The sequence below is a fragment of the Corvus kubaryi genome, unplaced genomic scaffold, assembly GCF_017639235.1.
Source record: "Corvus kubaryi isolate FWS band 111438036 unplaced genomic scaffold, C.kubaryi_AGA036_p1.0 66, whole genome shotgun sequence".
NCBI lineage: Eukaryota > Metazoa > Chordata > Aves > Passeriformes > Corvidae > Corvus > Corvus kubaryi.
In genome coordinates this window covers 19,348,653-19,372,897 of record NW_024582054.1, presented here as the reverse complement: position 1 = coordinate 19,372,897, position 24,245 = coordinate 19,348,653, and the positions used below count along the sequence as shown (strand labels likewise).

The following is a 24,245-nucleotide window of genomic DNA, read 5'->3' as shown; positions in this document are numbered from 1 at the left end:
TTATGTCATAATTAAACTAAGCAGTCCTCCTATAAGCCTCTAGCTTCAGTATCTTTTGTCTATCAGTCAAAATGGCATTTCTTGCAGCAGAAGCAATTGCTAGGGCAAGGGGTGAGATAATTACCCTGATGACCATTTTATGCTGTCATTCACAAGGACAAAGTCCCAGTTAAGCTCTTCCCAGCTTTTCATGCTAAGTGGTCTCAAATTGTCAAATGTGTAAAAGTCTGAAGGGAAGATTTGGGTTCATATCTTAAACAGATCAGGGGGGAGATGAAAGACAGTGATGTGCCTTCTCCCTGAGGAAAACCAAGTTTTCTGGGTAGCTCTAGACCTGTTGTGGAAGATGTTATACTGTCTGAAAGATTTTATCGAGGATTTATTGTTGAATCTTCATTACAAATTTTTTTTTTTTTATCAAGAGTTTTGTTTGTCATTTTTTAAAAAAAAAATTCTTGGATTTTGTTTGATAAAATGAAAATATTTTAGGAATACAGAATAAAATATTTCCTGGATTCAGTTTGAAGTGAGACTAAAATAAGCTGGTTGTTTAATACACCTGCATACCATTGAAAAATTTATTTTTCCTGATTAAAACTGCATGAATAGAAATACCAAAAATATCCAACTAGAACTGAACATTTAAAACATACTAGAAGTTGATTAAAGTAGATCAACACAGCAAGGAGCTACAGGATTAGGAGCTTGCCTTCATGCATTGTGCTTTTCATAGCCAGCAGTCACATCACCTTCTGATCTGATTCTGTCAGGGCTCACAGGCAGGGTCAGGTCAATACTTAAATGGGAAAACATCTTGGTTCTGTAGAAAATGCTATTCTTGATTTGGTACTTGGGTCTTTTTCTCAGAGCTATTGCAACAACATGAGGCTCTAGGACAACATCTGAGAAGAGCAGGAAGTGTAACCAAAGGCTTAATAATGTTTGATTCGTAAAATTTTTGAAGTATTTCTGCAGAAATTTTGAGGTCTGCCCTAATCTTTTAGTTTTTCCAAATTGCAGTCAAAGAAGTTATGTTTCTGTTTACCTGCGTTTTCAGTGTTTCAATTTGTTAGTCATTCTCTTGATATAGGGAAGAAAGTAGATCATGCTCCTTGTCAATTTTTTAACAGCATTATGGGGTTAACTTATTGTGTTTGCAGTGTTATTATGATAGTGATGGGCAGTAACTTAGCATGTTTCAATAAAATTGAATTGTTGATTTTTTTTATCCCCCTCTAATTGTTCTAGATTGAAAATCATAGGGTATGTGTTCTGTATGACATATCAAGAAATCAGTTTAGATTTTACTGTGATTAATAACACAAGCATTGTAGGCTTTTTAAAAAAGATGTGTGCTTGAAACAGAACCTGAAATAATTACAAAAAGATGTTTCTGGTTTTATGTCATCTACATTTTCGGGTTTTTGAAGTTTAGGCTGACACTGACATTAAGCTGAAAGATTCACAGAATTTAGCGCTACCTTTTATAATATCTCAAGGGCTTTTTTTCACTTCAAGATGTAGTTTATCTAGTTTTTCAAAGTATTATTATACAACTTACAGAATTGTATTTGTGATTTAGGACAGCACTTTTGTTTAGCATCAAGGACTTTAAAGGAAAAATAATTAATTATTCGTAAAAGTGGCAAAGATGTCTAATCTGTACTGATAAAGATGAATCATATGCTCACATTAAAATTTAGATTTGTTAAGATACACCTAAATTATAATGCTATTATAGTATGATCAAGGAAATTGTTTTATTCACAATATATTTATTTGACTTAAAATAAATGATTGGTTTTGCTGCATTCACATGGTAAGCAAAGCTACTGAGCTCTTGAAATACCTTGGAAAGAAATATAAAGCTATAATTTTCCTTGAACTTAGGTAGCAGAGTGTGAAACCTCCCATAACCATCTTAATAATTTGGTTGAATGTTTAACCTAGATGATGTTGAATGTTCTCTTGAAACATGTAGTGAAGATTTTTTGCCCAGTGAGATTCTGGTGTGTCATCTGGTGTAGTATGAATATCACCTGGTGCAACAGTGAAGCATCTTACAGAATGTTATAGATACATACAAATCACTTCCATTAGGCACAGATTGCTCTGATTACTCCAGTGGCTACGAAAGTCTTTCATTTGTACAAGAAATACCCAGTATCATCATTTGCATTGCTGTTGTAGCTATTACCGTAGTAATAGACTTTGAAAATGCAGTGCTTGATTTGCACAAAAAAAGGTCAGAATCAGCCAAGATTGCCTTTACTCTTGGTAGCAAAAGGTATGATTGAATTTTTAAGCCGGGCTTATGGTACCTATCAGTTTTATATTGCAAAAAATAGAAACCACAAAGAATTCCAGTGTGTGCACCATCTGATAACACCACTACTACTCTGCATTTGAAGTAAGATGTTTTTGTGAGACCAATTCTGTTAGAAAAGCAGTTTTTCTTGTTACTTTACCTAACTGCTAGAGGATACCTGCATTATTAAATCTCCACAGAAATACTGTATCTTTTCTTCAGAGTAGCTGTCCTCAGCCTAGTTGCAAAAGACTTTCCTTTAACTAGGAATCCTCATTACTTTTGAGAGGCTTCCTGGTAGACTCCTTTTGTTTTGAATAAGTTCTGTAAGATGGTGCCTCATGCTTATTCTTCTATGAAAGCCCTGGGTATTCAGATATTAGTTCAGAAAATACAGTGAACAATCCTTCCAACCATTTTTCATAGGTTTCTAATTTAATTTCACTGTTTGGTCTTCCAAGCTTTTTCAGAGGAGTTCCTTTGTAGTGCCTATTGCTTTGGGCTGCAGACAGGATGGATCAATACTCCTATCTGTATGCAAAGGTCAGTCTGATTCTTTTGCTTTAGAAGCACAAATCATTTTAACAAAAAACCCCCAAAAATCCAGTCCCCCCACCCCCCAAACCCCATCCCAAAACCAAACCTTCTAGTCTAACAGCAATGTCCAACTTCTAACTGCTCAAATATTTGTGAGGTCATCATTGATAAATATTTTCAGGGGCTCATTTTTTGGGGATTTGAATTCAAGAATCAAGAGAAATGTATCCAGAGAGTGAGTGGCATAACTGGAGAGAATAATGTCAGTTTGAACAAAATGATCAGCTTTAGAGGTACCTGCAGTTGTATTTCCACTGATGGTTTAGTCAGACTGGTGACAGATTGCATTTAGGGAAATTTTTCATTTGCCTTTTACACTGTGTTGACTATAGGAAGTATTACACCTTAAACTTTGGCTTCATATGATGTATATTGATAAGATATTTGCCATAAAATTGCATGTAAATAAAATGCTTGATTAAGGTGAAGAATTCAACTGAGAGAAAAGAAACAAAACTGAGGCAAAGGACCATACCTAATAATAAAGAAAATGTGTCCAAGCTGAAAATCATGTTTATAAATTGCTCATAGTTACATTAAAATCATTATGTTCTCACTTCTAGCTCATACATTTTACTCCTGATTACTTAATATATTTTTTACTTTACCACAACTGAGAATGAAATTTGTAGATATAACATAGTTTTATAACAATGTTCTAAAAGAGTGTTTTACTGCTTTGATTCTTTCTATTTATGTGGGACATTTCTTGTGACTAAATCTAGTTGGATATTTTAAAAATAACAGTGACCCTTCAATTTTCTGAGCCATAGGGTAACTTATTTCAAGAACAAAGCTCCTGAAAATGTCAGACTGTGATATAAGTGCATGCAAATATTATGTATAGATGCCATTGTGGAAAAAACCCAAAATGTATTTAAATATGAAAATCACTTTAAAACAATTATGAATTTTAGTCATGGTGGTTAGATGTCTCCATTTTATCAAGACAGTTAGCATGCAGAATGAGTGGGTTAATTTTATGTTTTGGTTAGCTGACAATAGTATAAACCTTTAGAAACAGTATAAACTTTTAGAACTATGCTAATTCCTGTTTCCTGCTTATAATCTCTCTACAAGAGCAAACAAGGTGAATTATGCTTTATCTTAGATCAAGACAAGGCATCTGACAGCATTTGGAAATTGCCTCAAGATTTATTGTGCAAAGTGTGACATTTTAAGTGAAATAGCCTTTTGGAGTACTTGGGGAAATAACAGGAATATTTGAAGAACTGGTGAATGTTTGGTTTGGGGGTTTTTTTAGATCAAGGTTGCGCGTTAGGTGGTATTTGTGGTTTTTAGTTACAGGTTCGTCTTCTGCTTAACTGTTTATTTAACTGCTGTTTCTTCTGCCATAGAAATTGATAGCACAAAAATGAATAGCCTTTGAAACATTATTCAGTAATAATTTATAAATAATCATGATTTTATCTTTTGCAGGTTACAGCATGTGCTTATGAGAATGAATGTTACATTACATTTCATATTGGGATTAGTCAACTGGATCAGTATTCTTGAGATGAACATAAATTTTAAGCAGAAGATTTGTATTTTCTTGAAAGTGTTATTAATGAATGTTCTTTATCCACCTTCTCCTTTTTATTAGTTTTCAGTAATTAATTTTGTGAGCCCACATGGGCGACATCTTTCATTACCTACCAACTGCACATTGACCTCTGAGTCCCTTCAATATTCTCTAGTTTTCCTGTACTTCTTTCCTGTTTTATTTATGGTTCTGGTACATGTGGGGATTTTGTTTGTTTTGGGAGATGGTCTTTTGTGTATATACTTTTGTGGCCTTTATCTCATTTTTATAGTTTTTTTTCTGAACAAGGGTTCAGAAGTTGTCCCAACTTTAAGTGGTATCCTGGTTCTTTTCACTTTTCTGGGTGCAAAGTTAGATTCCAGGATGGTAAATTTGAGACAAGTGTTACAGATAACCTTGACTTTTTTCCTGTAGGAAAACATCTCTGTTGAATATTTTCAGAATACCTGTAGGCCTGATATTCTCAAGAACTCCTGAAGAAATCTAGTGTATCTGCAGTCTCCAGGGCTGGCAAGATAGTGTTCTCCTCTGCTCTAAGCCTTCTTTGGTGGGTAATGAAATACAGTCAATTGAAGCACAGGATGAATGTTGTGCTTATCCCAGCTTTTTTCAATAGCAGCTCTGCCACTGCCTTCTTCCCACCATTCCTTACTTTAAGTCAACTGCTAATTTTATCAGGATAACCTTTCTGTATAAAAGAAGAACCTTTCAAAAATTGTCACTAATTATTCCGTGACTCCACTCAAATATTCAGATGAGAAGTTCTTGCACATTCAGAGATTTTCATCAGTATGTCCCACAGGAGAAAAGACTGAATTGCTGTTTCATATACTTGTTCAGAAATATGAAAGAAAATTTTACATTCTGTGATTTTTTTTTTCCTATGCAATACTAGAAGATCTAGTATATATTTTAAAAATAATAGATGGAAGATCAGTGGTTAAAAACTGTTGTAAATCTCGTAGGGAAGCAGCAAATCATAATGACTGGGTAAAGGGTTGTTCAAAAGGTTTTAGTAGTAGTGAAAGATTTAGAAACAAGAAATTTTTGTACATCAAGCAAGTTAATTTAGTTAACTTGCACAGTCAGGAGCATCCAAAATAGCCTTTCTTTGAAAAGATACTTTTGAAATGGTCTTGGCTAAAAAATTTGGAGTAAATACTTCTTTGGCCTTAAATAATTTATTCTGTAGATTTCTAATTTGGCAATGGAATGAGTCTTTGTGCACTGAAAAATGAGTAAATTTAAATGTGGTAAGAACTTTTGCCATTTAGTATTACCGCAGGCCTGGGCCCTAGGGTATATCACCGTGTCCCGCAGCCGTAGGGAGGAGGAGAGAAGATCCAGCAGGCAGGAATTGTGCAGCAAGATTGATTTATTTAATTATTTTACAAACTCTTTTATAGACTTTTTCCTTCATAGTCTAATTGGACAAGGATCAGCCACCCCTTGGGGTGATTGGCTAAAATCCTAAAACATTCATTGTCAAAATATTTTTTTACTGTACCATAAACAAGACTTTCCAAGGTTGCAGGTATTTGGTTGTTTACATAACTCTGCTACCTCTTCTGTGAGAGAGAAGTCTCTCATGGGCTTAGAAAATAGCAAGAAAATCCTTGCTAGCAGCATTTTTGTATCTACAATTTAGTTTCACCTTCTAGACTGCATTTCATTACAAAATTTATTTGAAATTAATTCTATTCATGTTTTATAGCCATGCTTGTCTCAGTTTCCCCATAATTAAGTGTCTCCAGCATGATAATCTTTAGTAAAGTAGTTTCTTAGCTTCTAAACTGTCTAGAATGGGAAATCAGTGTTTCCACTTCAATTTTAAACTGTGTTGGTTTTTTAATCTGTGATCATTTTGTAGGTTTGTATGGTTTTCACCACACATGTTCAGGAGTGAAAGACTGCTTTCTAACTTTGTGACTCACTAATCCTAACCAAATAATTTACTAGTACTTCTCTGATTTGTTAAGGGATCTCTTTTGTGTCATCAAATCTAGTGACCCAAAGGAGCTGAGTGGCTGCACTGCCCCCTGCCTAAGTTACTGACAGCTGATTGCACTATGTCTTCTCTCTCCACAGATCTTGCACTTCTGGTTTCCTTTCCCTTTTTCCTTTTTTTTCCTCTTTTTTTTTTTTTTTTTTGCTAGTCCTAGGGGAGTAATATTTGAGACTTTATATGTAATAATGGTTTAAATAATTGGTCTTAAGTCTGTTCATTGTCTTGTGAGGAAGGAAGGAAGGAAGTTGAATATTTTTTTAGGTGGGATTCTTACCTTCTGGCTCTAGTATGTCACATTATTGTACCACCAATTCTTTAATATGAATAGCTAATAAAGAATAACAGGACATTATCTTAGCACATTTAACTCCAAATGATTCTGGAGTAGATGATATTTCTAGCTTTCATGTGAGAAGATTCTTTAGCTAGGGACATGTAAGTAATTTTGCTGTCTTCTTTTTCAAGAGGCATATTAGAAAAGAAATTTCTTCCTCAAATTGTGAAAACCTGGTGATTAAATTGTCAAGATCACATAGAATTGGTAAAAATTCAGCAATTTCACTCGGTCAAACCATGAGTTCTCCTACTGGCACTGGCAAAATCATTCATATTTGAAAAGAAGGGCAATGTCTTTAATCAGTTTTCTGGAAATGATAACTTACCAGAAAGCTAAAGCCAATCCCTTCCTTAGCAGTGGAGGATATGAGAATGCAAGATGAAAATGGACATCTTCAGAGAAGGGCATATAGTTCCCAGAATCTTTTTACTCAGTTCTCATATTCAGTGAGTTGGGAACTTTGCATCAATGTTGCTTTACTCTGTAACTCCTTCCTTCTCTTTGAAGTACATCTGATTTCTCTTTTTTGCCCCTTCTGTGGAGTTCAGGAACAGACAGAAGCCCAAAGCAATCTTTAGGATTCTCTGGGTTGTTTATACATGTTTCTTGTTAATCTAAAAACATTCAGATCCAAGAGGAGAAAATATGGAATGTTAATGAGATAAACTGCAGCTGGGAATAACCAATGTACAGTGTGGGTTCACTGGCCCTTTCTCCCCTTCAGACTCTCTTACTTTGAAATTGGATGCTTGTGCAATTTAAGGACTCTTGAGAAAGCCATATTTGACATTATTGGTGCTGAGGCAATAACTATATGGAAGGCCAGTGCTGATGCTCCATTACGAGTACTGCTTTGTTTTGTCAGTGTGCTCTGACTTGATCTGCTAAAACTTTGATGAGAGGTGTTTGCTGATTACAGCTCTTTCTGCTTTAAGATCTTAAATAGTATGACAGAAATGGTTTGTACCTTCCCCTGTTGTTCTTTCTGGGAAACATGGATAAATGACAGCAAATAAGAAAATATTCTCAACTGTATGTAAAGTGTCTGTAAACATACCATGAAAATATGTTGCTTTATTTAAGCATAGAAACAATTTCACACTCGAAATTAACTCTTAATTAATAGATGTCTGAGATGCTGTTATTTTACTGCAGTATTCTTTTGTGCATTTTTACTGGTGCCCTAGTTTTATGAAGCTCAGGAGTAGTCACATGAATATATTCTTGGATTTTCATCCAATATTGTTGCTAAGGAAACATCATCTTTAATACTGTATCCTTGTCTGCAGCTTGTCTGTATTAATCAATGCCTGCTAATTCTCAGCACAAACCAAGTAAAGATGAAAAAAAAGGTCTTAATTTATTTTATTATCAAGTAGTTTATTATTGACTGTTCTCCTTCAGGATCCCCTGCCACTACAAAGCTCACACATATTGGAGGGTCTTATCCATGTCTCTAGTCTCATTCCACGCAGATACAACATGGGCAGGTTTTATGTTTTTTTTTTCATTGGGTGCCATTAGTATTTAATATAATAATCTAACACTGGTCTTGTATAGTGCATGGATCTGGTCAAAATGCTGGGAAATGCTTACCTATTGCTCTGAAAGGGAGAAAGAACCTTTTCTGTATGTGTTAAAAAGAGGAGTGTGAATGTACTAAAGTGAGAAACATATCCCTTTTCAGTATACTGTTAAAACTCTACTACTGCATTTCAGCCCAATTTGAATATCTGGCTAGGAAAAGACCTGTCATTCAGACATATCAGTGGAAATCTCAGTTCACTGCAAGTCCAGCTATTTGGCTTGTTGCAACAGTGACAAGCATGTTTTTTGAATTTTCTGTTTCTGAACTCTTTTTAAGAAGTACCAAATTCTAGAGCCAATTTAAAAATTAATTTGACTTAGCAGTTTGTTAGCTTAATACCCGCTTTTTTCATGATCATGTTTGCCTTTTGGACATGTTCTTACATATCTACTTCTTCAGAGACACGACATTAGATCTAACATCTGTTGTTGAAAAGCCCAGGTCAGAAAAGCCAGAGGCAAACAAGGAGGCCTGAAGAACTTGTCTCATTAGGAATATCTGTTTCCTTTTTTTGAGAAGCAGCAGTATCTCATTCATCAGCTTAGTCATCCTTCAAGGAAGAGGAAAGAAATCAAGCACCAGTTTACAGTCTAGCTGTGTGGGCTAGATGCAAGCACAGTTTCAGCAGTCTAAGCTGGATAGGTCATACCAGCTCTCATTACCAGGATAGTAAAGGGAACATGAGTTCCCTCCTTCTGAGTGCAGTAAAGGGAACACAAGTCCTCTTCTTCTGAGTACAGAGCTTCTTATGCCACTAACCAATCTCTTTCTTCTCCCTAAGAAAAAAAAAATGCAAGAAAATATTTGTGAGGGACTCTGTACCTAAGCCCATAGGTCCCATACTAACAGATTTGAAAACTGCCTTTAGAGCTGAGCCGTACTCATACTTTTCTGCCTGACGTCAGGAACTGAATGGATGAATGGCAAGCAGCTATTGCAGATACCATCCCAGAGTTGTATGAAGTTAACATCTCAGTAGAGGTGTGTTGAAGATCTTACCCGGAGTATCCAGAGAGAGAGCTCAAACTCATTGTTTGATCCTGTTAATTGCATCGCACCCACGCGTTCGTATAGTCTGTATATGGCAAGTGTTCATTGTTACTCATTTCTGGGCACCCATTCTAGTTAAACTTTTTCTTTCTGCACTAGGGAACTATTTACAGTGTTTAGCTCAGGGCTGTTTTAACAATGAAAATTCCCAAATTTGTGAATTGTATCGATGCTTTTGCTCTAGAGGTTAAATTCAGATACGGTATTTTTGTATTAATTGCTATACTTATAGGGGTTGCTTGATCACTCATAGTCCAATGAAAGAACTGAAAAGAGTCACCATACAGCGTAAAATCGGAGTCTAATCCTTGATGTTTGATGAGGACCCAAAATTTCAGATCCATAATTCTGCAGGGTGCTCCATGGGATTAATAATAGCCAAGACTTGAGTATTAAGGAAAAAACATTGTCTTACCATTCATGGCTCATATGAAAATCATGTAAGTAAGTGTAACAGCTATTGGTTTAGTGTTGGTAATAGAAAAAGTAGTCCCTTGACTTTTTCCAAGCTTCTCTTTTGCATCTGTTCTGATAGCCTGTGAGATAGAATACTTACAGGTAGTACTTTAAGCTGTCCTTCACTCCTTGGTTTGTAAGAAAAGATGCGGACAGGTATTTTCAGATAGGTGTTTCTTCAGCTGCTGCTAACAGCTTTGCTAATCAGTTTCCCTGAAAACTCACCATATTTGCATTTTTTAAAAAAGCTAACTGTCTTAAAATATTTGGTGTACAAATATTTTCTTCTTTCAACGACTGTCTAGAAAAGTTGTTAGCAGTTTACTATAGAGACTGAAATGATAGGGGAAGGACATTGGTAATTCAACCGTGTTGTCTGTTGTGGTTAAAATACAGGCTTTGGATCTTAATTTGTGCTGCATTATTATCCCATATGAAGGCAGAATTTGAGCTCAGTTATTTAAGCCAGTACTCTGTATTGTGATGTAGAAAGAACTAGTACTGTGATATTTCTATTGGTTATTATTTGCCATTAATTCATTAGAAATAGAGAAGACCTTCTCTATGTTTACCAAATATTCTTTGAATGAAATTAGTCACTACACTTGGGCTAAGGACAATGTTATCCTTTCCCATGGTAGTGCCTTTACTGTTGTCCCTTCCATCTCTGTTGCATTGTGTTTCTCTACAGACTCTGGTCTTTAGTTTAAAACATGCAAAGCTAATTTTTGGTTGCTGGAAATTGTTTTGTAATGTGTGGTGTGGGGGTGCTTTTGCCTATGTGTGTGTCCAGGGTGGTGCCTGAGTGTTTTGGTGTAGTTGTAGGGTGGTTTTTGCTTGTCTAAAAATGCACAATGCACTAGTAGCACAGATAAGGACAGGACGGAAGAGGTGGTGGATCAGACAGGAGGCTGCTGTGTTTTTTCCTATTTGCCTCTTAGTTTCTGTCTCTTTTTTCTTGCTTGTTCTTCTCACTTTCTTTTTCAGATTTCTTTGTCCATTTGGTTTAATTGCTCCCTTTCTGTGGTGCCATTCTAAAACTTAGATCATTTTGGATGCAGCATTTTCTCTCCCTCCAGATGCTTTTCCTTTTTCCTATGAGTACACCATCTGCCTTTGTGTGCTCTGGGAGATGTGCAGGTGTTAGTCAGGATTAGGTGGCAGAACTGAATTGAAATGTGGTTAAGTTTTGCCTGCCAGCTCCTTTCTGCCATGTTTTTTAATTGTGAAGTTGCTCTGTCAAATAATCAAGAAGGGAAGAACTAGAGAAACAGCTCTGGAAGTGAAGTGAACCAAAGTGGGGACATGTTGGTTACTTTATCCTGGTGCTGAGGATAACGGGCAGTAGCAAAGAGCAGAAGTTCCCAAAGAAAAATGGAAAGATTCATAGGCTTTTTACCTTTTCAACTTTGAAGTTAGAAGTTCTGCTCAGAGTTGTGCACGTGGAATTTGTCAAGCAGTATCAACCAGCTGAATTGCTATTCTAAAACAGAAAAAATATAGAAGTGTATTGTGTACTGTAGTGAAACTTCATAAAATATTAAGCATCTTCTAATGTGGTTTTCTCTTGCTCTTTCTGTATATAGAAAATGTATACATCTTTTGAATTGGGTATTTTTTCCTGGTAATTTCCTGGTTAGCTTTAACCTTGCTGTTTTGTCTATATTTATAGACTTACCTTGTCTCCACCCCTTGAACTTTATTTATCAAAACCTGTGTTCAGGTATGAAGATCATCTTACCTTTGCAAAGTGCTCAACCTTTCTCCTTTCCAAGTGATTTTGAGAAGATAAATATATTTCCTGTGTGTTGTTAGTGGTTCTGTCCACCAGTCTGTCAAGATCACTCACTACCCTGGGATTCATTAGGCTAGGAAACTTTTTAGCCAAATTAAACAGCCAACTTTGGAAATTATGTCTTTCTGACTTACATGTGGTATTTCTACATCATTCTGGACTGCTGTTATCTAGTATGTGTGGAATTTAATCAAGTAGTTTGTTTGGCTTTCTGTTAGAATATATTCTTACTTTTCTGTATTATGAAATCTGAATGCTCAGACCTCGAGTCCTCCCTTACAGCTTGCTGGCATAAACAAAATGAGGAAATATCTTGTTGACTAGCATGTTTTCTAGCTTGGTCCCAGATTTGGCAAAACAGTTCTGAGGATCCTCAAGTGCACTCAGAAAGACTGAAATACAAGCTATAAGAAAATTCTGTACAATTATTAGGAAATGCGGAAAGTTAATAATTATTCAAAACCAGCTACTCCCAATTGTTCTATATTAAAATTAAGACATTTGAGATAATCTTCATGGCTCTTCCGTTGGGTCATCTGAAGTGTAGTCATTGCCTCTAGTCTAAGCTAGTCATGCTTTGGGTTGCTGTACAATCAGCAGAGAGACAGCTCCAGCAAGCTGTCCTGCCATAAAAAGTATGTCAAATACTGGGTGGAATATAGAACTTCTGGAGATGCCCACATATCTCCATTGATGATTGGTGTGTAGATAGTTCAACACTAACTTCTGTTTTCCATTGCTTGTGTTTTTAAGTTTTAAGAAGTAGAAAGAAAGGAAAAAAGGTATTTCTCTTAGTGCATGAAAATCTGACTTAGTTTAGTAAACACTTTTGGAACAAGGATTATTGACTATTTTGCAGTTAATTTAAATGTAGAAGGCTTTTGAAGGTTTAATTCAAGAAAGATGTTGGTATGTACTATATTAAGGTAGTTTTACAGGTACTGTGGAATCTGGCATAAAATGACTTTTTAATATTGACTATCAATGGGAAAATATTGTAAAATAATTTCAAAGGAAAAAAATTAATGCAACTAACTAGGCAAATACAAAAGTTTCATGCAAAAATATTTTATATCTTTTTTTTGGCAGCCTTGCTTTGCATCCCGAACGCGTGTTGGTGGCAACAGGTCAAGTTGGGAAGGAACCATACATCTGCGTGTGGGATTCATACACTGTGCAAACTGTATCTGTTCTGAAGGACGTTCACACACATGGTATAGCTTGCTTGGCCTTTGATTTAGATGGTCAGGTATGTAACAAATATTCTTTTTTCAAACACTTGAATAAATTGTTTATGTATTAGAAATCTTGTCACATAGTTTTTCTTAAAAAAAGTAAGTGTATCATGTCAGGTTTTGTCTGCTTATTCTCAAGTTGAGGAAAATAAGATTACATTACTAATGAATGTCAGATATTCACATTGGGCAAGAAAAGTATAACTTCAAAAGTTTTTTGAATTGAGATGAGGTAGTAGGGAGGTTGTTTTTGGTGTGTGGGCAACAGTTCAGGGTTAGACTAAATGGATGGAGATAGTGGACCTCCCCTGTGCAGGGGCGTGCCTGGTGCCCAGAGCGATGGCAGCCCCCTTGTGTTACTCATCTTGGAGTCCTTCAGGCAGTATCCCCTTCTCTGTCACGCATTTTATGGCTCTCCACATTTTGATTGTTTGTTCACTCATGTATCTTGGATCTAAGAGCCAAGAAAAAGGTTTCATTGGATTATAATTTTGTTGCTTTTGAACCTTCTCTGGGTAGTAAATTGGTTCTCAGAGCTGCAGCCTATAATGGAGATTGTTTTTACCAGACACTTACTCCTCTGAGTAAAGAGGCTTTCTTGACTGATGTATTAGAAATGGAGAATGTAATGGTTAGATTCACATGTTAGGTAGCAGCTGAAGAGGCATTAAAATCCTTTCTGGAGATGTGCTTTCCTGGTCTATGAAGCACTTTTTTCCCTCCCACTCAGCCTTGCAATGTGATACTCAGATTTAGCTGTAGTCTCAGTTCCTTTTGCTTGCTAAAAAGGTCAGTATCTGTCAGTTACTGCTGTTTTCTCAAGTGAGGATGTATTGCAGAGACCAGTTGCTGTCCTTAAGAGAATATCAAATGGAGCTGTATTGAACACAAGAGGAAAGCCTAGCTGTAACTTGTTTCTGTTAAAACACATTGTAATTGTTGTAGGAAAGTTATGAGTTTGTTGAAATGACCTCTCATTGTTTAGGAAGTCAGATTGTAGAGTCAGCTTCTTTCTAGAGCATCATTTCTACTTCACAGTGATATCTTTTCTCTATATTTTTCTTGTTGTGTAAACTTGTGTCACTTCCTCACTTGAATGGCCTTCATAATTTAAGGTCTAGATACATCAAATTAGGTTGAAATCCCCTAACTTTTCAAAGATGAAATAGAAAGGTTAGATTTTGTAGTATTAATAAATAGGAAGCATGGATAGAAATTGTATTTAACTTGTTTATTTTTCTTCTCATAATCTTGGAGTTTTTCAGACAGTAAAGGAATTATGTTATTTGGAATAGGTTTCTGTCTTTGGGGAAAAAAGGATTATGATTCAAGTTTGGAGTTTGTTTTTGCTTTTACAAACTCACTGGATAATCTATGTAGAAATTGAAACTAAATTTTTCTTTAATGTGTGTAAGTACTAACTGCTGAACAGTGAAAAAAACTTTCTCCTAAAGATTTGAAAAACTTTCATTTATCAACATCAAGATGGCACAATTCATGCATAAACTGAACAAAAATACTCATTTTCTTTAAAAATTAAGCCAAAATCACTCAGCTTTTTTTTTTCATTCAATCCTGTTAGTCTTTCTGTTGAGAATTTCTATAGGAAAAATTCCATTTTGACTGGTTAACAGATACAGTAACATTGGCTAATATAGTCAATGATTTGTGTCAAGAAATCTGTGCAAGGTGTCTTCACAGTCAAGACCAGACTAGCTGCAGAGCATAGGGAGATCTCAAAATTTTGTTTTTCTCAATTTTCTTGGAATAATCTTTTTGCCTGTCCTGGTTTTACAGTTTAATTGGCTTCAAGCTCTTTCTGAATAATAAAGACTTCTTGGGGTCTCTTTGGATTTGAGAAAGGATTCGGAAATAAATATTTACTCATATGTATCTTGAAGAATCAAGCAAAAGGCTTTTAAAGTATTTAACTGTTTTTATTCTTTTGTTTGTTGCCAAGAAGATTGAAGAAAATATTTTTTCTTTGTATCTCTTGACCTTTTAAAATAAATCCTAAATTCTGCAAGTTACATGTAGTTGAAGATACACATACAGTTTCATTAACTTCAGTGATTATTCCTTTTTTCAAATGTTTCCTGACTGCTGCTTGCCCTGTGTGCTATATATAATTATGTATCTTAAACATTGTAAATCAGAAATACGTTGTTATCTAAGAAGATCTTTTTGATCATGATAGACATGAAAAGATGCTTTGGCATAAGATATTGCTTATGTTTTCTTTTATATCAAAATGGAGCTATTGCTTCTAGCTCAAATATGTTACGCATTTTTTACCACTCATTCAAAATAATGACTTTAGCTTTCATTAATATATTGAGTTATTTTTATTTGTTTAATTTGGACACTTTTAGCGTTTGGTCTCAGTTGGTTTGGATTCGAAAAACACAGTTTGTGTATGGGACTGGAGAAAAGGAAAATTATTATCAATGGCTCCTGGTCATACAGACAGAGTAAGTATAAATAGTCTGAGTGTCAATGTAACTTTAGTTTGTTAAAACATGTCTGTATATACATACTAGACCTATGTCTGAACAAAAACTATTTTGTTTTAGAAATTGAATTTGCATAAAAGTTGATATGCATTAAGACATGGAGATATTTAAAATGTGTGCATTTACTTCTAGAATAAAATCTGTAACTCAATATTTATTTGTGTATGGTTTGTTGAGACTGTAAGCACGTAGGGGAAGTGCAGAATTAATACACTTCTTAGACCCTAATCCCCATATGGGAAATCAAAATGCAAATAATTCCTTAAATTTTTGTAGTCTTTAAATGAACTTTAATGTTGTTTTATCCTGTGTTTTAATTACTCTAGGGAAAAAAAGCTAGAACTATATTTGGTATATATTGAAACATCAGTATTGAATGAGAGGATTAAAAAGTCTTTCCAATAAACCCATTTAAAGCATTTCAGTTTCCCTGTTAATTTGCTAAAAGTTTTTCCTGTTTTAACTGTCCCGTGCTAGAAGGGTTGTCTCTGCTGACATCTTTGGGTTTTTTTATGCAGATATTTGATATTTCTTGGGATTTATACCAGCCAAACAAGCTCGTCAGCTGTGGCGTAAAACACATCAAGGTAATGAAATAACTCTTAATTTATAAAATATTTAAGCTGCAGTAGTATATACTCTATAAAACATACAAAAATAGAGTCTAAAAGGAATATGGAATGATAATATGGAAGGTCCTGTGTAAGAATAATATTAGTTCTTAGAACTGTGATCGTGGATCACACCTGACTACACTAGATATTTTAAAAGATCTGTGTAGTGGAAAACAGACCCTTTCTGCTAAAAAGACTTCATGCCCTGGCAGAAGTAATGTAGTAGGAATGAAACAGTTGTCAGTAGCATTGTATATAATGACTATAATATAATTTAAAATTTTCTCTAAAACCAGTTGTTTGAAATCCCAAGTAGTGTAAGACAGGATGCACACGTTTAAGGTGACTCCAGGTACTCAGGTTTCTGAGTCTTGAACAGTGAATGAATTGCTGCACTACAGAGATGAAATGAATTGAAAAACCATTTCTTACCATTTAGAGAGAGTATGGGGAGACAGTGGAAGAGAAAGAACAAGCATTTTCTTTTCTTTTAATTATTTTCCCTGCTTGTATTCATACCTTTGTCATTTGGAGCACTCTGTACCTGTTACAGGATTCATAATTTGGACAATTCATGTCTTTTTCAAGCATGCTCTGTTTGATCCATGTAGAAAATGCTGTGCAGAAACAAGTTCTTTTTCAGGTTTAACTTTGTCAGCAGGATTATCAATGATTAGGAACCATGTTTCACATCAGTCAAACTCAGTGTCTTCTCCCATGCACTGTTTTCTGTGTTACCATGTAACAGCAGTAGATGGCAGCTTGAAAGTTCTGTATTGCTGTTATGTGTAGGTTCCCATGGTGGGGAAAATGTGTTGCTTTTTATACAATGAACTTTTAGACTAATATGTATTAATGGCTTACTGGAAAAAGTCTTAAATCTGTTGGCTAGATTGCATAAGTCTGATTTGGCATAGTGCTTACCATGTCAGTTACAGATTTCCATGAACTTGGTTAATAATGATCTTTTTTTTCTGCTTCTCTAAGAGGACCTTTATGCCAATAGTAAGTTAATATTTGCCAGCAGTGATTTAGTATATTATGTGAAAACATGTCTGTTTAGATAAGCAAAAGTTTGTTTGAGCAACTTTTAAGGCTCTACAAAGCCTTTTTAAATAGTGACATAATTTTAAAAATAATTGGTGTTTCCTCTGGGAAAACATTGTGGAAAATCAGAATTCTAGAGATATTTAGGCACCTGGATCAGGCAAGAGATTTTTGTTGATGTGTGTTTTTCTTAAACCACAGCTTCTTGTTCTTTCAGATATCAAGAATTACTTTCATGTTTTTAATACTGTTGTATTTTTTCTCAGATATTTTATGCAAATTGTAATAGTAATTAATCAAGTTATGTAGATAGTTCCAAGTGAACTGATATTGAGGAATTACTTTTCTTAGATACATCACCTGCTTCCATGTTGGAGCTAGGTGTTTGATTTATGCAGTGACTGTGTAGTTGCTTCTCAAGCAACAACATGGTCTCTGTCTTGAAATCTGTACTTTAGTTAAAAAAATACCACTGTCATGGTTTCACCCCAGCCAGCAGCCAAGCCCCAAAGAGGTGCTCTCTCACTTCCCCACCAGCAGGACTGGGGAGAGGATTGGAAGGGTAAAAGCTGGAAAAGTCATGGGTTGAGGTAAAGACAGTTTAGTAGGGAAAGCAAAACCTGTGCATGCAAGCAAAGCACACCAAGGAGTTAATTCACTGCTTCCCAGGGACAGGCAGGTGTTCAGCCATCTCCACAAGAGCACATAAAATGGTGGCTTGGGAAGACAAAGTCCATCACTCCAAATGTTCCCCCCCCTCCCTCCTTCTTCCCCTCACCTTATATACTGAGCATGATGCCGTATGGTCTGGAATATCCCTTTGGTCAGTTTGGGTCACCTGTCCGAGCTGTGTCTCTTCCCAGCCTCCCATGCACCCCCAACTTCCTTGCCAGTGTGGCAGTAGGAAAGCAGAAGAGCCTTTGGCTGTGTAAGCCCTGCTCAGCAATAACAAAAACATCTCTGTATTATCAACCCTGTGTTCAGCCAAATCCAAAACACAGCCCCCTACCAGCCATTGTGGAGAAAATAACTATCCCAGCCCAAACCAGCACAACTAGTTAAGATACTGGGATTTGTGTAATTAGTACTAGTTATTCTAATCATTAATGGTTATTTCTGGTTATTTCTCAGTTACAGTATTGCAGGTACAAAAATCTGTTCATGGTAACTGCTTACGTTATCCCATATTAATTGAAGTCTGCTCAGGATTTTGAATTGATTATTGGTAACAGAGTGCCTTGCTGTGAAATACAGTTTCGTTAACACGTGTACAGGAAACTGTATACACTGAGACAATGTAAGATTAACCTGTCAGCAGTGATGCTTTCATGTTTAGCATTGGATTACTTAATCAGCTTCACTTTCCAGTGCACATTTACATGTTTGGACAGGAGAGTTTGAAAGGAATATGCAAATGCTTCTTGTTTGCAGAGATCTTAGAAACTACAGTGTGTATCTGGAGACTTGGTTGGCAGGTGTTGTACTCTGACAAGAGACTTTGCATGTCTTTAGTGTCGGCGTCATTGGTACATGTTGGGTGACCTAGGAGGAAATTCACACTTGTGTGATTGCTGCAATCACATACCAGTGGTTTATTAGGAAGTTCTTAAAAATCTCTGCCTCAAATGGCTACTTTGTATGATCCGTGGTTCTGATTAGAAATAAGCCTACAGTAAAACCAGCTGCTATCAAACAGAACAAATAGCAGCCTTATCAGAAATCTACATGCTTAGGTGGCATCTTGAAATGTCTAAAGTAACATAAAGTACAAATGCAGCATTTTCAACATGCAAGTTTTATATCAAAGAAAGATAAGATAATTCTATTATGAAATGCTTTTTGAAAATAACTGAAAATACAACTGACTCACAAATTATTTGAAAATTTTAGTTGTATTTAATACTGATATCCCAAAATTTGTTCCCAACTAGTCTGTTATGCTGATTTTATGGAAAGATAAAGTTGGTTAATAACATAAAACATTGTTAAACTGGAGAACTGAGGCATGGAAAAGGGGATGAATGGTGATGTATTTCGCAGGCAAGGTGCTTCTCTTTCAGATGTACATATTAAATTATAAGGTATTAGCAAAATAGCCATCTTTCTAAATCACTTTATGTTACAGTTCTGGAGCTTGTGTGGCAACTCATTGACGCCAAAACGTGGTGTCTTTGGCAAGACTGGTGATCTCCAGACTATATTGTGCCTCGCCTGTGCTAGGGATGAAGTGACGTATTCTGGTGCATTGAATGGAGATATATACGTATGGAAAGGAATCAACCTTGTACGGACAATACAGGGAGCACATGCTGTAAGTATATCTCTCCAAATAATCTTAAATGTTAAGTAGATTTCTGGAAAGCTGGAAAGAGCAATGCAAAATCACCTTGTCTGTGTTCCTAAATGGTTTCAATGATACTCGGTATGTCTTATTTGGATATTTTGTTAGAACAGTATACAGCTTTGAAAAGCGAAGACATCTCAATGAAAGTTTAATAATTTTCCGAAGTGGTTGGTAATACCTTCTTTTAATTGAAATGTTTAATATGACTATAAAGTGATTATAATTTTGCTATGTAAGTTTGAATTATATTTTCCATGTTATTTCAAAGCATATGGGTTTGTGATTAAAGTAGGCAGCAAAAGAAACTACTTTGTGGTTTGCAATCTGATTTGTGCATACTAAACTGTGAAAATTGTCATTACCTCTCATTTGGTAATATGCAGGATTAGACTTCTAATTGTCCAAGTATCACCTTAAAAATAAAGCCAACCAGTTTCTGGCTGGCTTAACCTATGAAGCGTGAAACTGCTACAGTCACTTTATGAAGCTATATGATTTTCTCGTTGAATGTTAATTTTTTTTTTTTAAAGCTTGTACTTTCTTGATAATATTGAAGTTCCAATATTAGCAATTTAACATGGAGTGAAAAAACGAGCATATGAGTTCTGATATTGCAACTTCAAAATTCTAGATAAAAATCAATAACAGTTAATGGTTCTTGCTTGTAAGTATGTGTTTGTTTTAACTGGCATGTTGGGCTGGGTGGCTTGACATCTGTAACTGAAGTATAAGAGTCACTCTTTGATTTAATCAGGGAGAATGGAGGGGACAAAGCGATGAATGATATGTGTGGGAGACATTGCAGTCAGTTGTAGTAAGGAGACTCTTGGTTTACCAAAGGTTTAGAAATGTTCATTCAGGATAATTGCAGCTTGTTGAATGAACTAATAATCTAAAAGTGACTGGACTGCTTTTTCAGACAGTTGTATAATGACACTGTATCTGGTTATGAACAAACATAAAGTTATGAAGAACATCTGTGTGCGAAACATATTCCAGACTATATTTTGCATTTGAGATTTCTTTATATACATTGAAGTGTATGTATATATATTAAAAAAAAACATATAAACACACACAAGCATACTGTCCTGTATGCATGTGTAGAAATATTAAATGTATTCAAGAAGGCCCAAATTATAAATCAGGAAGTATGATATTTATGGTGTTGAGTAATTCCTGATTCTTGCTTTGTAACTTCAGATCCGGTTTTAGTCTTCATAGTAAGTGTTCAATAGCATTCTGCTTTTTTCTGGGTTTTCCTAAGATGATTGGACATTGCATGTGGAGACCTGGATTCCCAGAGGAAGGAGTGCACTTAGTCTCCTGTCGAAAACTGATGCCAAAATAGTCTCCCATCCTGTTGGTGCTGTAGAAGACAGCTGTCCTTCATATTAACATACTTGGATTATTTAGACTTGCAGCAGTTTATTTCTCAGAATAATGCGGTGCTTTTCAGGTGTTTAAGTGTGAAATGACACAACTGAAAAAACATAAGATGATGAGAGCTTGTTGCTCCATTCCCTTATGTGCTGTGTCAGTTCTTAGTTGACCATAAGATGAAATTTGAAGTGCAGTGCTCCTTATCATCAGTAACATCAATGGATGGAGCTCAGGTGACCCTGGAGTGGGTCTCATCTTGCCTTCTATTTTTGGCTCTGTCATCTAGGCTCAATGGAACTGTACTTGGCAGTACTGAAAATTAAGTAGGGACACTAGTTCATGTCTTTGTAGTTCTTTTTTACAAGAGATTAGAGTCACTACAAGTATCACCAATTTCAGGGGGAAAAAACCCCAATAAAATACGGAAACTTATTTCCAACAAAATGAATTTATTGTTTTTTCAATAAAAAATTACCTCAAAGGATAATATCGACAGACTCCTCTAAGCCCAACATATGGAAACTTGGAATGACAGTGTCTCTTCAGCCATACGAAAATATTATAATGCTATTTTATGGCTACTTAATAAATTAATGGACTTAATTTTATAAATTATAAATGATGTCCTTCTTGTCCGAAGAAAATGCAAGTGTAAATAACAAGATTTATGGTGTACATGTATTGTTGAAGGAAAAGTGTGCACGTAGTAGGGCATTGATATGAATTTCTCTTTAGTATGCTAGTGTTGGAATTGTTATACCTGCATACCTGTTTATCATGCTGCATTATTACTCCTCAACAGGATTGAGGTAAACTGTAATCTTATTGAAGGAAGACATGTCTCATTATTTGCATAAATACCGTTCTTTTCTTGCAGCATAAACAGTAGATATTTGAGATACTGGAAAACATTTTCTAAAGCACAATAGTGATGTGGAGAAATAGTCCAGCCCCAGATTTATGAAGTTATTACTAAGACATTGTCTTCATTAATATAGAAAACATTTTCTTTTCCAAGGTTGGTTCTCTTTGTTGTGATTACCGAAGCTGAAAAGACATTTTTCTTTTTAAAAACAGTTCAATGAGAAAAATAAACCATGCTCTCCCAGCATGAGCAACCAAGGAAACAGATAGCAACTTTAACACTAACAAGCAAAACAAGAATTCTTAATTCAGACAGATTATCTGTTTTCTGTCACAGCAATACTAAGAACTGTAGAGAGAGGAAAGTAGGGTTTCCTGCTGATTCCTATCTGAGTTTGAGTAGAAACAAAAAGTTGAAAGAAAATAGGTTGAAGTGACTGGAGAATTAGTTGGAAGAGGATTAATGAGTTCACTTAATATAGAAGTAGGAATGAAAAGTAGGAAAAGATGGAAATGAACAGAGTTTAGGAATAAAAGCATGGAGTTCATGTGCAGGGAATGATCGATAGCAATGGGAAACTCCAATTCTAGATTTGCCTCCTAAATAATAATCCTAATAATGAAAATTTTAAAAGGGAGAAAGAAGACAATAACATGAAAGCATGTGTAAGTTCATTGGCAATGGTAATACTCCATGAGGTTATTTGTAGGCAATGCATCTGGCTCTGGCAAGTTAATAAATACCTTGACTAGGAAAAAAATAATCTTTTAATAGATGCATCATTTGTGTACCAGTGCAAAGAACAGATGATAGAATCTTCCACTTATCACTTCATGTGTTCTAAATTCAAGGTAGTCCATGACTATTAATATATATATATAGAGAAGATGTTACTTGGATATTAAAACAAAATTATATGCTTATTTAAAACCACTGTATGTTTTAAAGATTCTTGTGTGCTATGCTTTTGCCTTGCATAGTAAATGTACATAAGATGCTTTCTCAGCAGATGAATAATTAATTTTGAGATAGTCTTTCAGAGGTACACATTAAAGTTGTGTGGATTGATGTCAGAAACTAAGGTTAAATAACAAGCTTGAGGTTAAATAGCAGGCACTCTGTTAAAACTATTGCATGCTTATGTCAGTTGGCTGGATACTAATTAAATATAGATGGAAACAATATAATGAACTTAAATGAATGGTTTTAAGCTGGTATCATGTACTAACACATTAAGTCATGCATTATTTTCTCCTGCTGCTTAGACTAGTCATTGGTTTCAAAGGTAACTGTCTACTTCTTTTAGAGGTGTGTAGACAACTACTTTAAATTTTTATAGTAGTATGCACATTTTTAAACTGCTTTATGGATGATTTGTTAGACAGGAAGATCACATTTCACAGTAGTGTCTCTCCAGTATAAACTCACTGACACCTATCTTATATGTTTGCAATCCATTTCCCTACTGTGCAGTGTACAGTGGGAGAGACAATGTCTCAGAGTAAGTGCCCAACATGTGTGTTGCTTTGCATGCTTTACGTATGTCTGTGTCCTGCAGTGTGTCTGGGAGTAAAAAGGAGGCACTGGAGTTCTTGCTATATTGGTATAGTGTCTCTGTTCCCATGTTGCTCAGTAGTAGTCAGTTGCTTCTGAAGTTTCCGTATGATCTTCCAAGTTTGGTCCTAATTATAGCTAACTGCAGTCATCATGTGTTTTAGGAATTGCATAGTCAGAGTGGTGGATTTTATACAAACAACTGCATTTAGAAAAATTGACACCTGATTTTTGTCCATTGGGGGCAAGATAGGTCTAGCAGCAATAGAAAACCAGAAACTGCCTCAGTATTGGAAACTTTTTGGATTCAAGTAGTGGCTAAGTATTTATGCAGGAGGGATCATCTTTGTCAAATTCTTTTCAAAACTTCTCCAGCTTTCAACTATTTCTGGTAGATCTGGGCATTTATTTTTTTATTTGCACTCATTCAACTCGTTTTTTTTTTTTTAATTTGAGGGAACACAGATGTGATACCAGCTGGTTATGTTGGAAAAACAGGAAATATTCAGCATTCTGAGAAAAACTGCTGATCAATTTGAGATATTATTTCCAGAATTTTCATGTTCATGAGGAAATGCAGTGAAAAATTTGTAAAAGAAGAATGCAGTCTGTATGTCAGGCTTCATAACTTTTAAGATGGAAGTCTTTGATCTACACCTTTTATTTTCAGAAGCACCGTCTTTGTGGCTCACATTCACTTGGATCTAACAAAGTCAGTGTGACTGTCTCTCATTACTGCTAGGGGGTTTTTGACCATCAAGAATCAAATTATCTTAATGAAAATTTCAGGCTGAAGGATTAAAGAAGCATGAAGACTCCAAAGTTGATTTGCATTAACAATCTTGACAGTTTTTAAAAGGAAGGATTTAGTGGAGGATTTACTGGCCAAGCTACCCCAGTAAAGAATCTGTCTTTTCCCCATTAAGTGCGAGTCTAACAATTATATGAAATGTAGCAAAGCTCATCTTTTTCCATTAGATACTTACCGTCCCCACTAATGAGGGA

General features: G+C 35.4%; 1 protein-coding gene across 17 annotated transcripts in view; it reads left to right on the top strand.

Moving 5' to 3' along the window:
- Window positions 1–24,245, top strand: part of EML5 (EMAP like 5) — a 111,298-nt gene that overhangs the window by 8,100 nt on the left and 78,953 nt on the right. For all 17 annotated transcript variants that reach the window (XM_042048373.1, XM_042048375.1, XM_042048372.1 and 14 more), the window contains exons 2-5: window positions 12,775–12,934; window positions 15,293–15,391; window positions 15,952–16,020; window positions 19,220–19,405. In XM_042048373.1, the coding sequence (XP_041904307.1) occupies window positions 12,775–12,934; window positions 15,293–15,391; window positions 15,952–16,020; window positions 19,220–19,405 (514 nt within the window). The remainder of the gene's footprint in view (window positions 1–12,774; window positions 12,935–15,292; window positions 15,392–15,951; window positions 16,021–19,219; window positions 19,406–24,245) is intronic.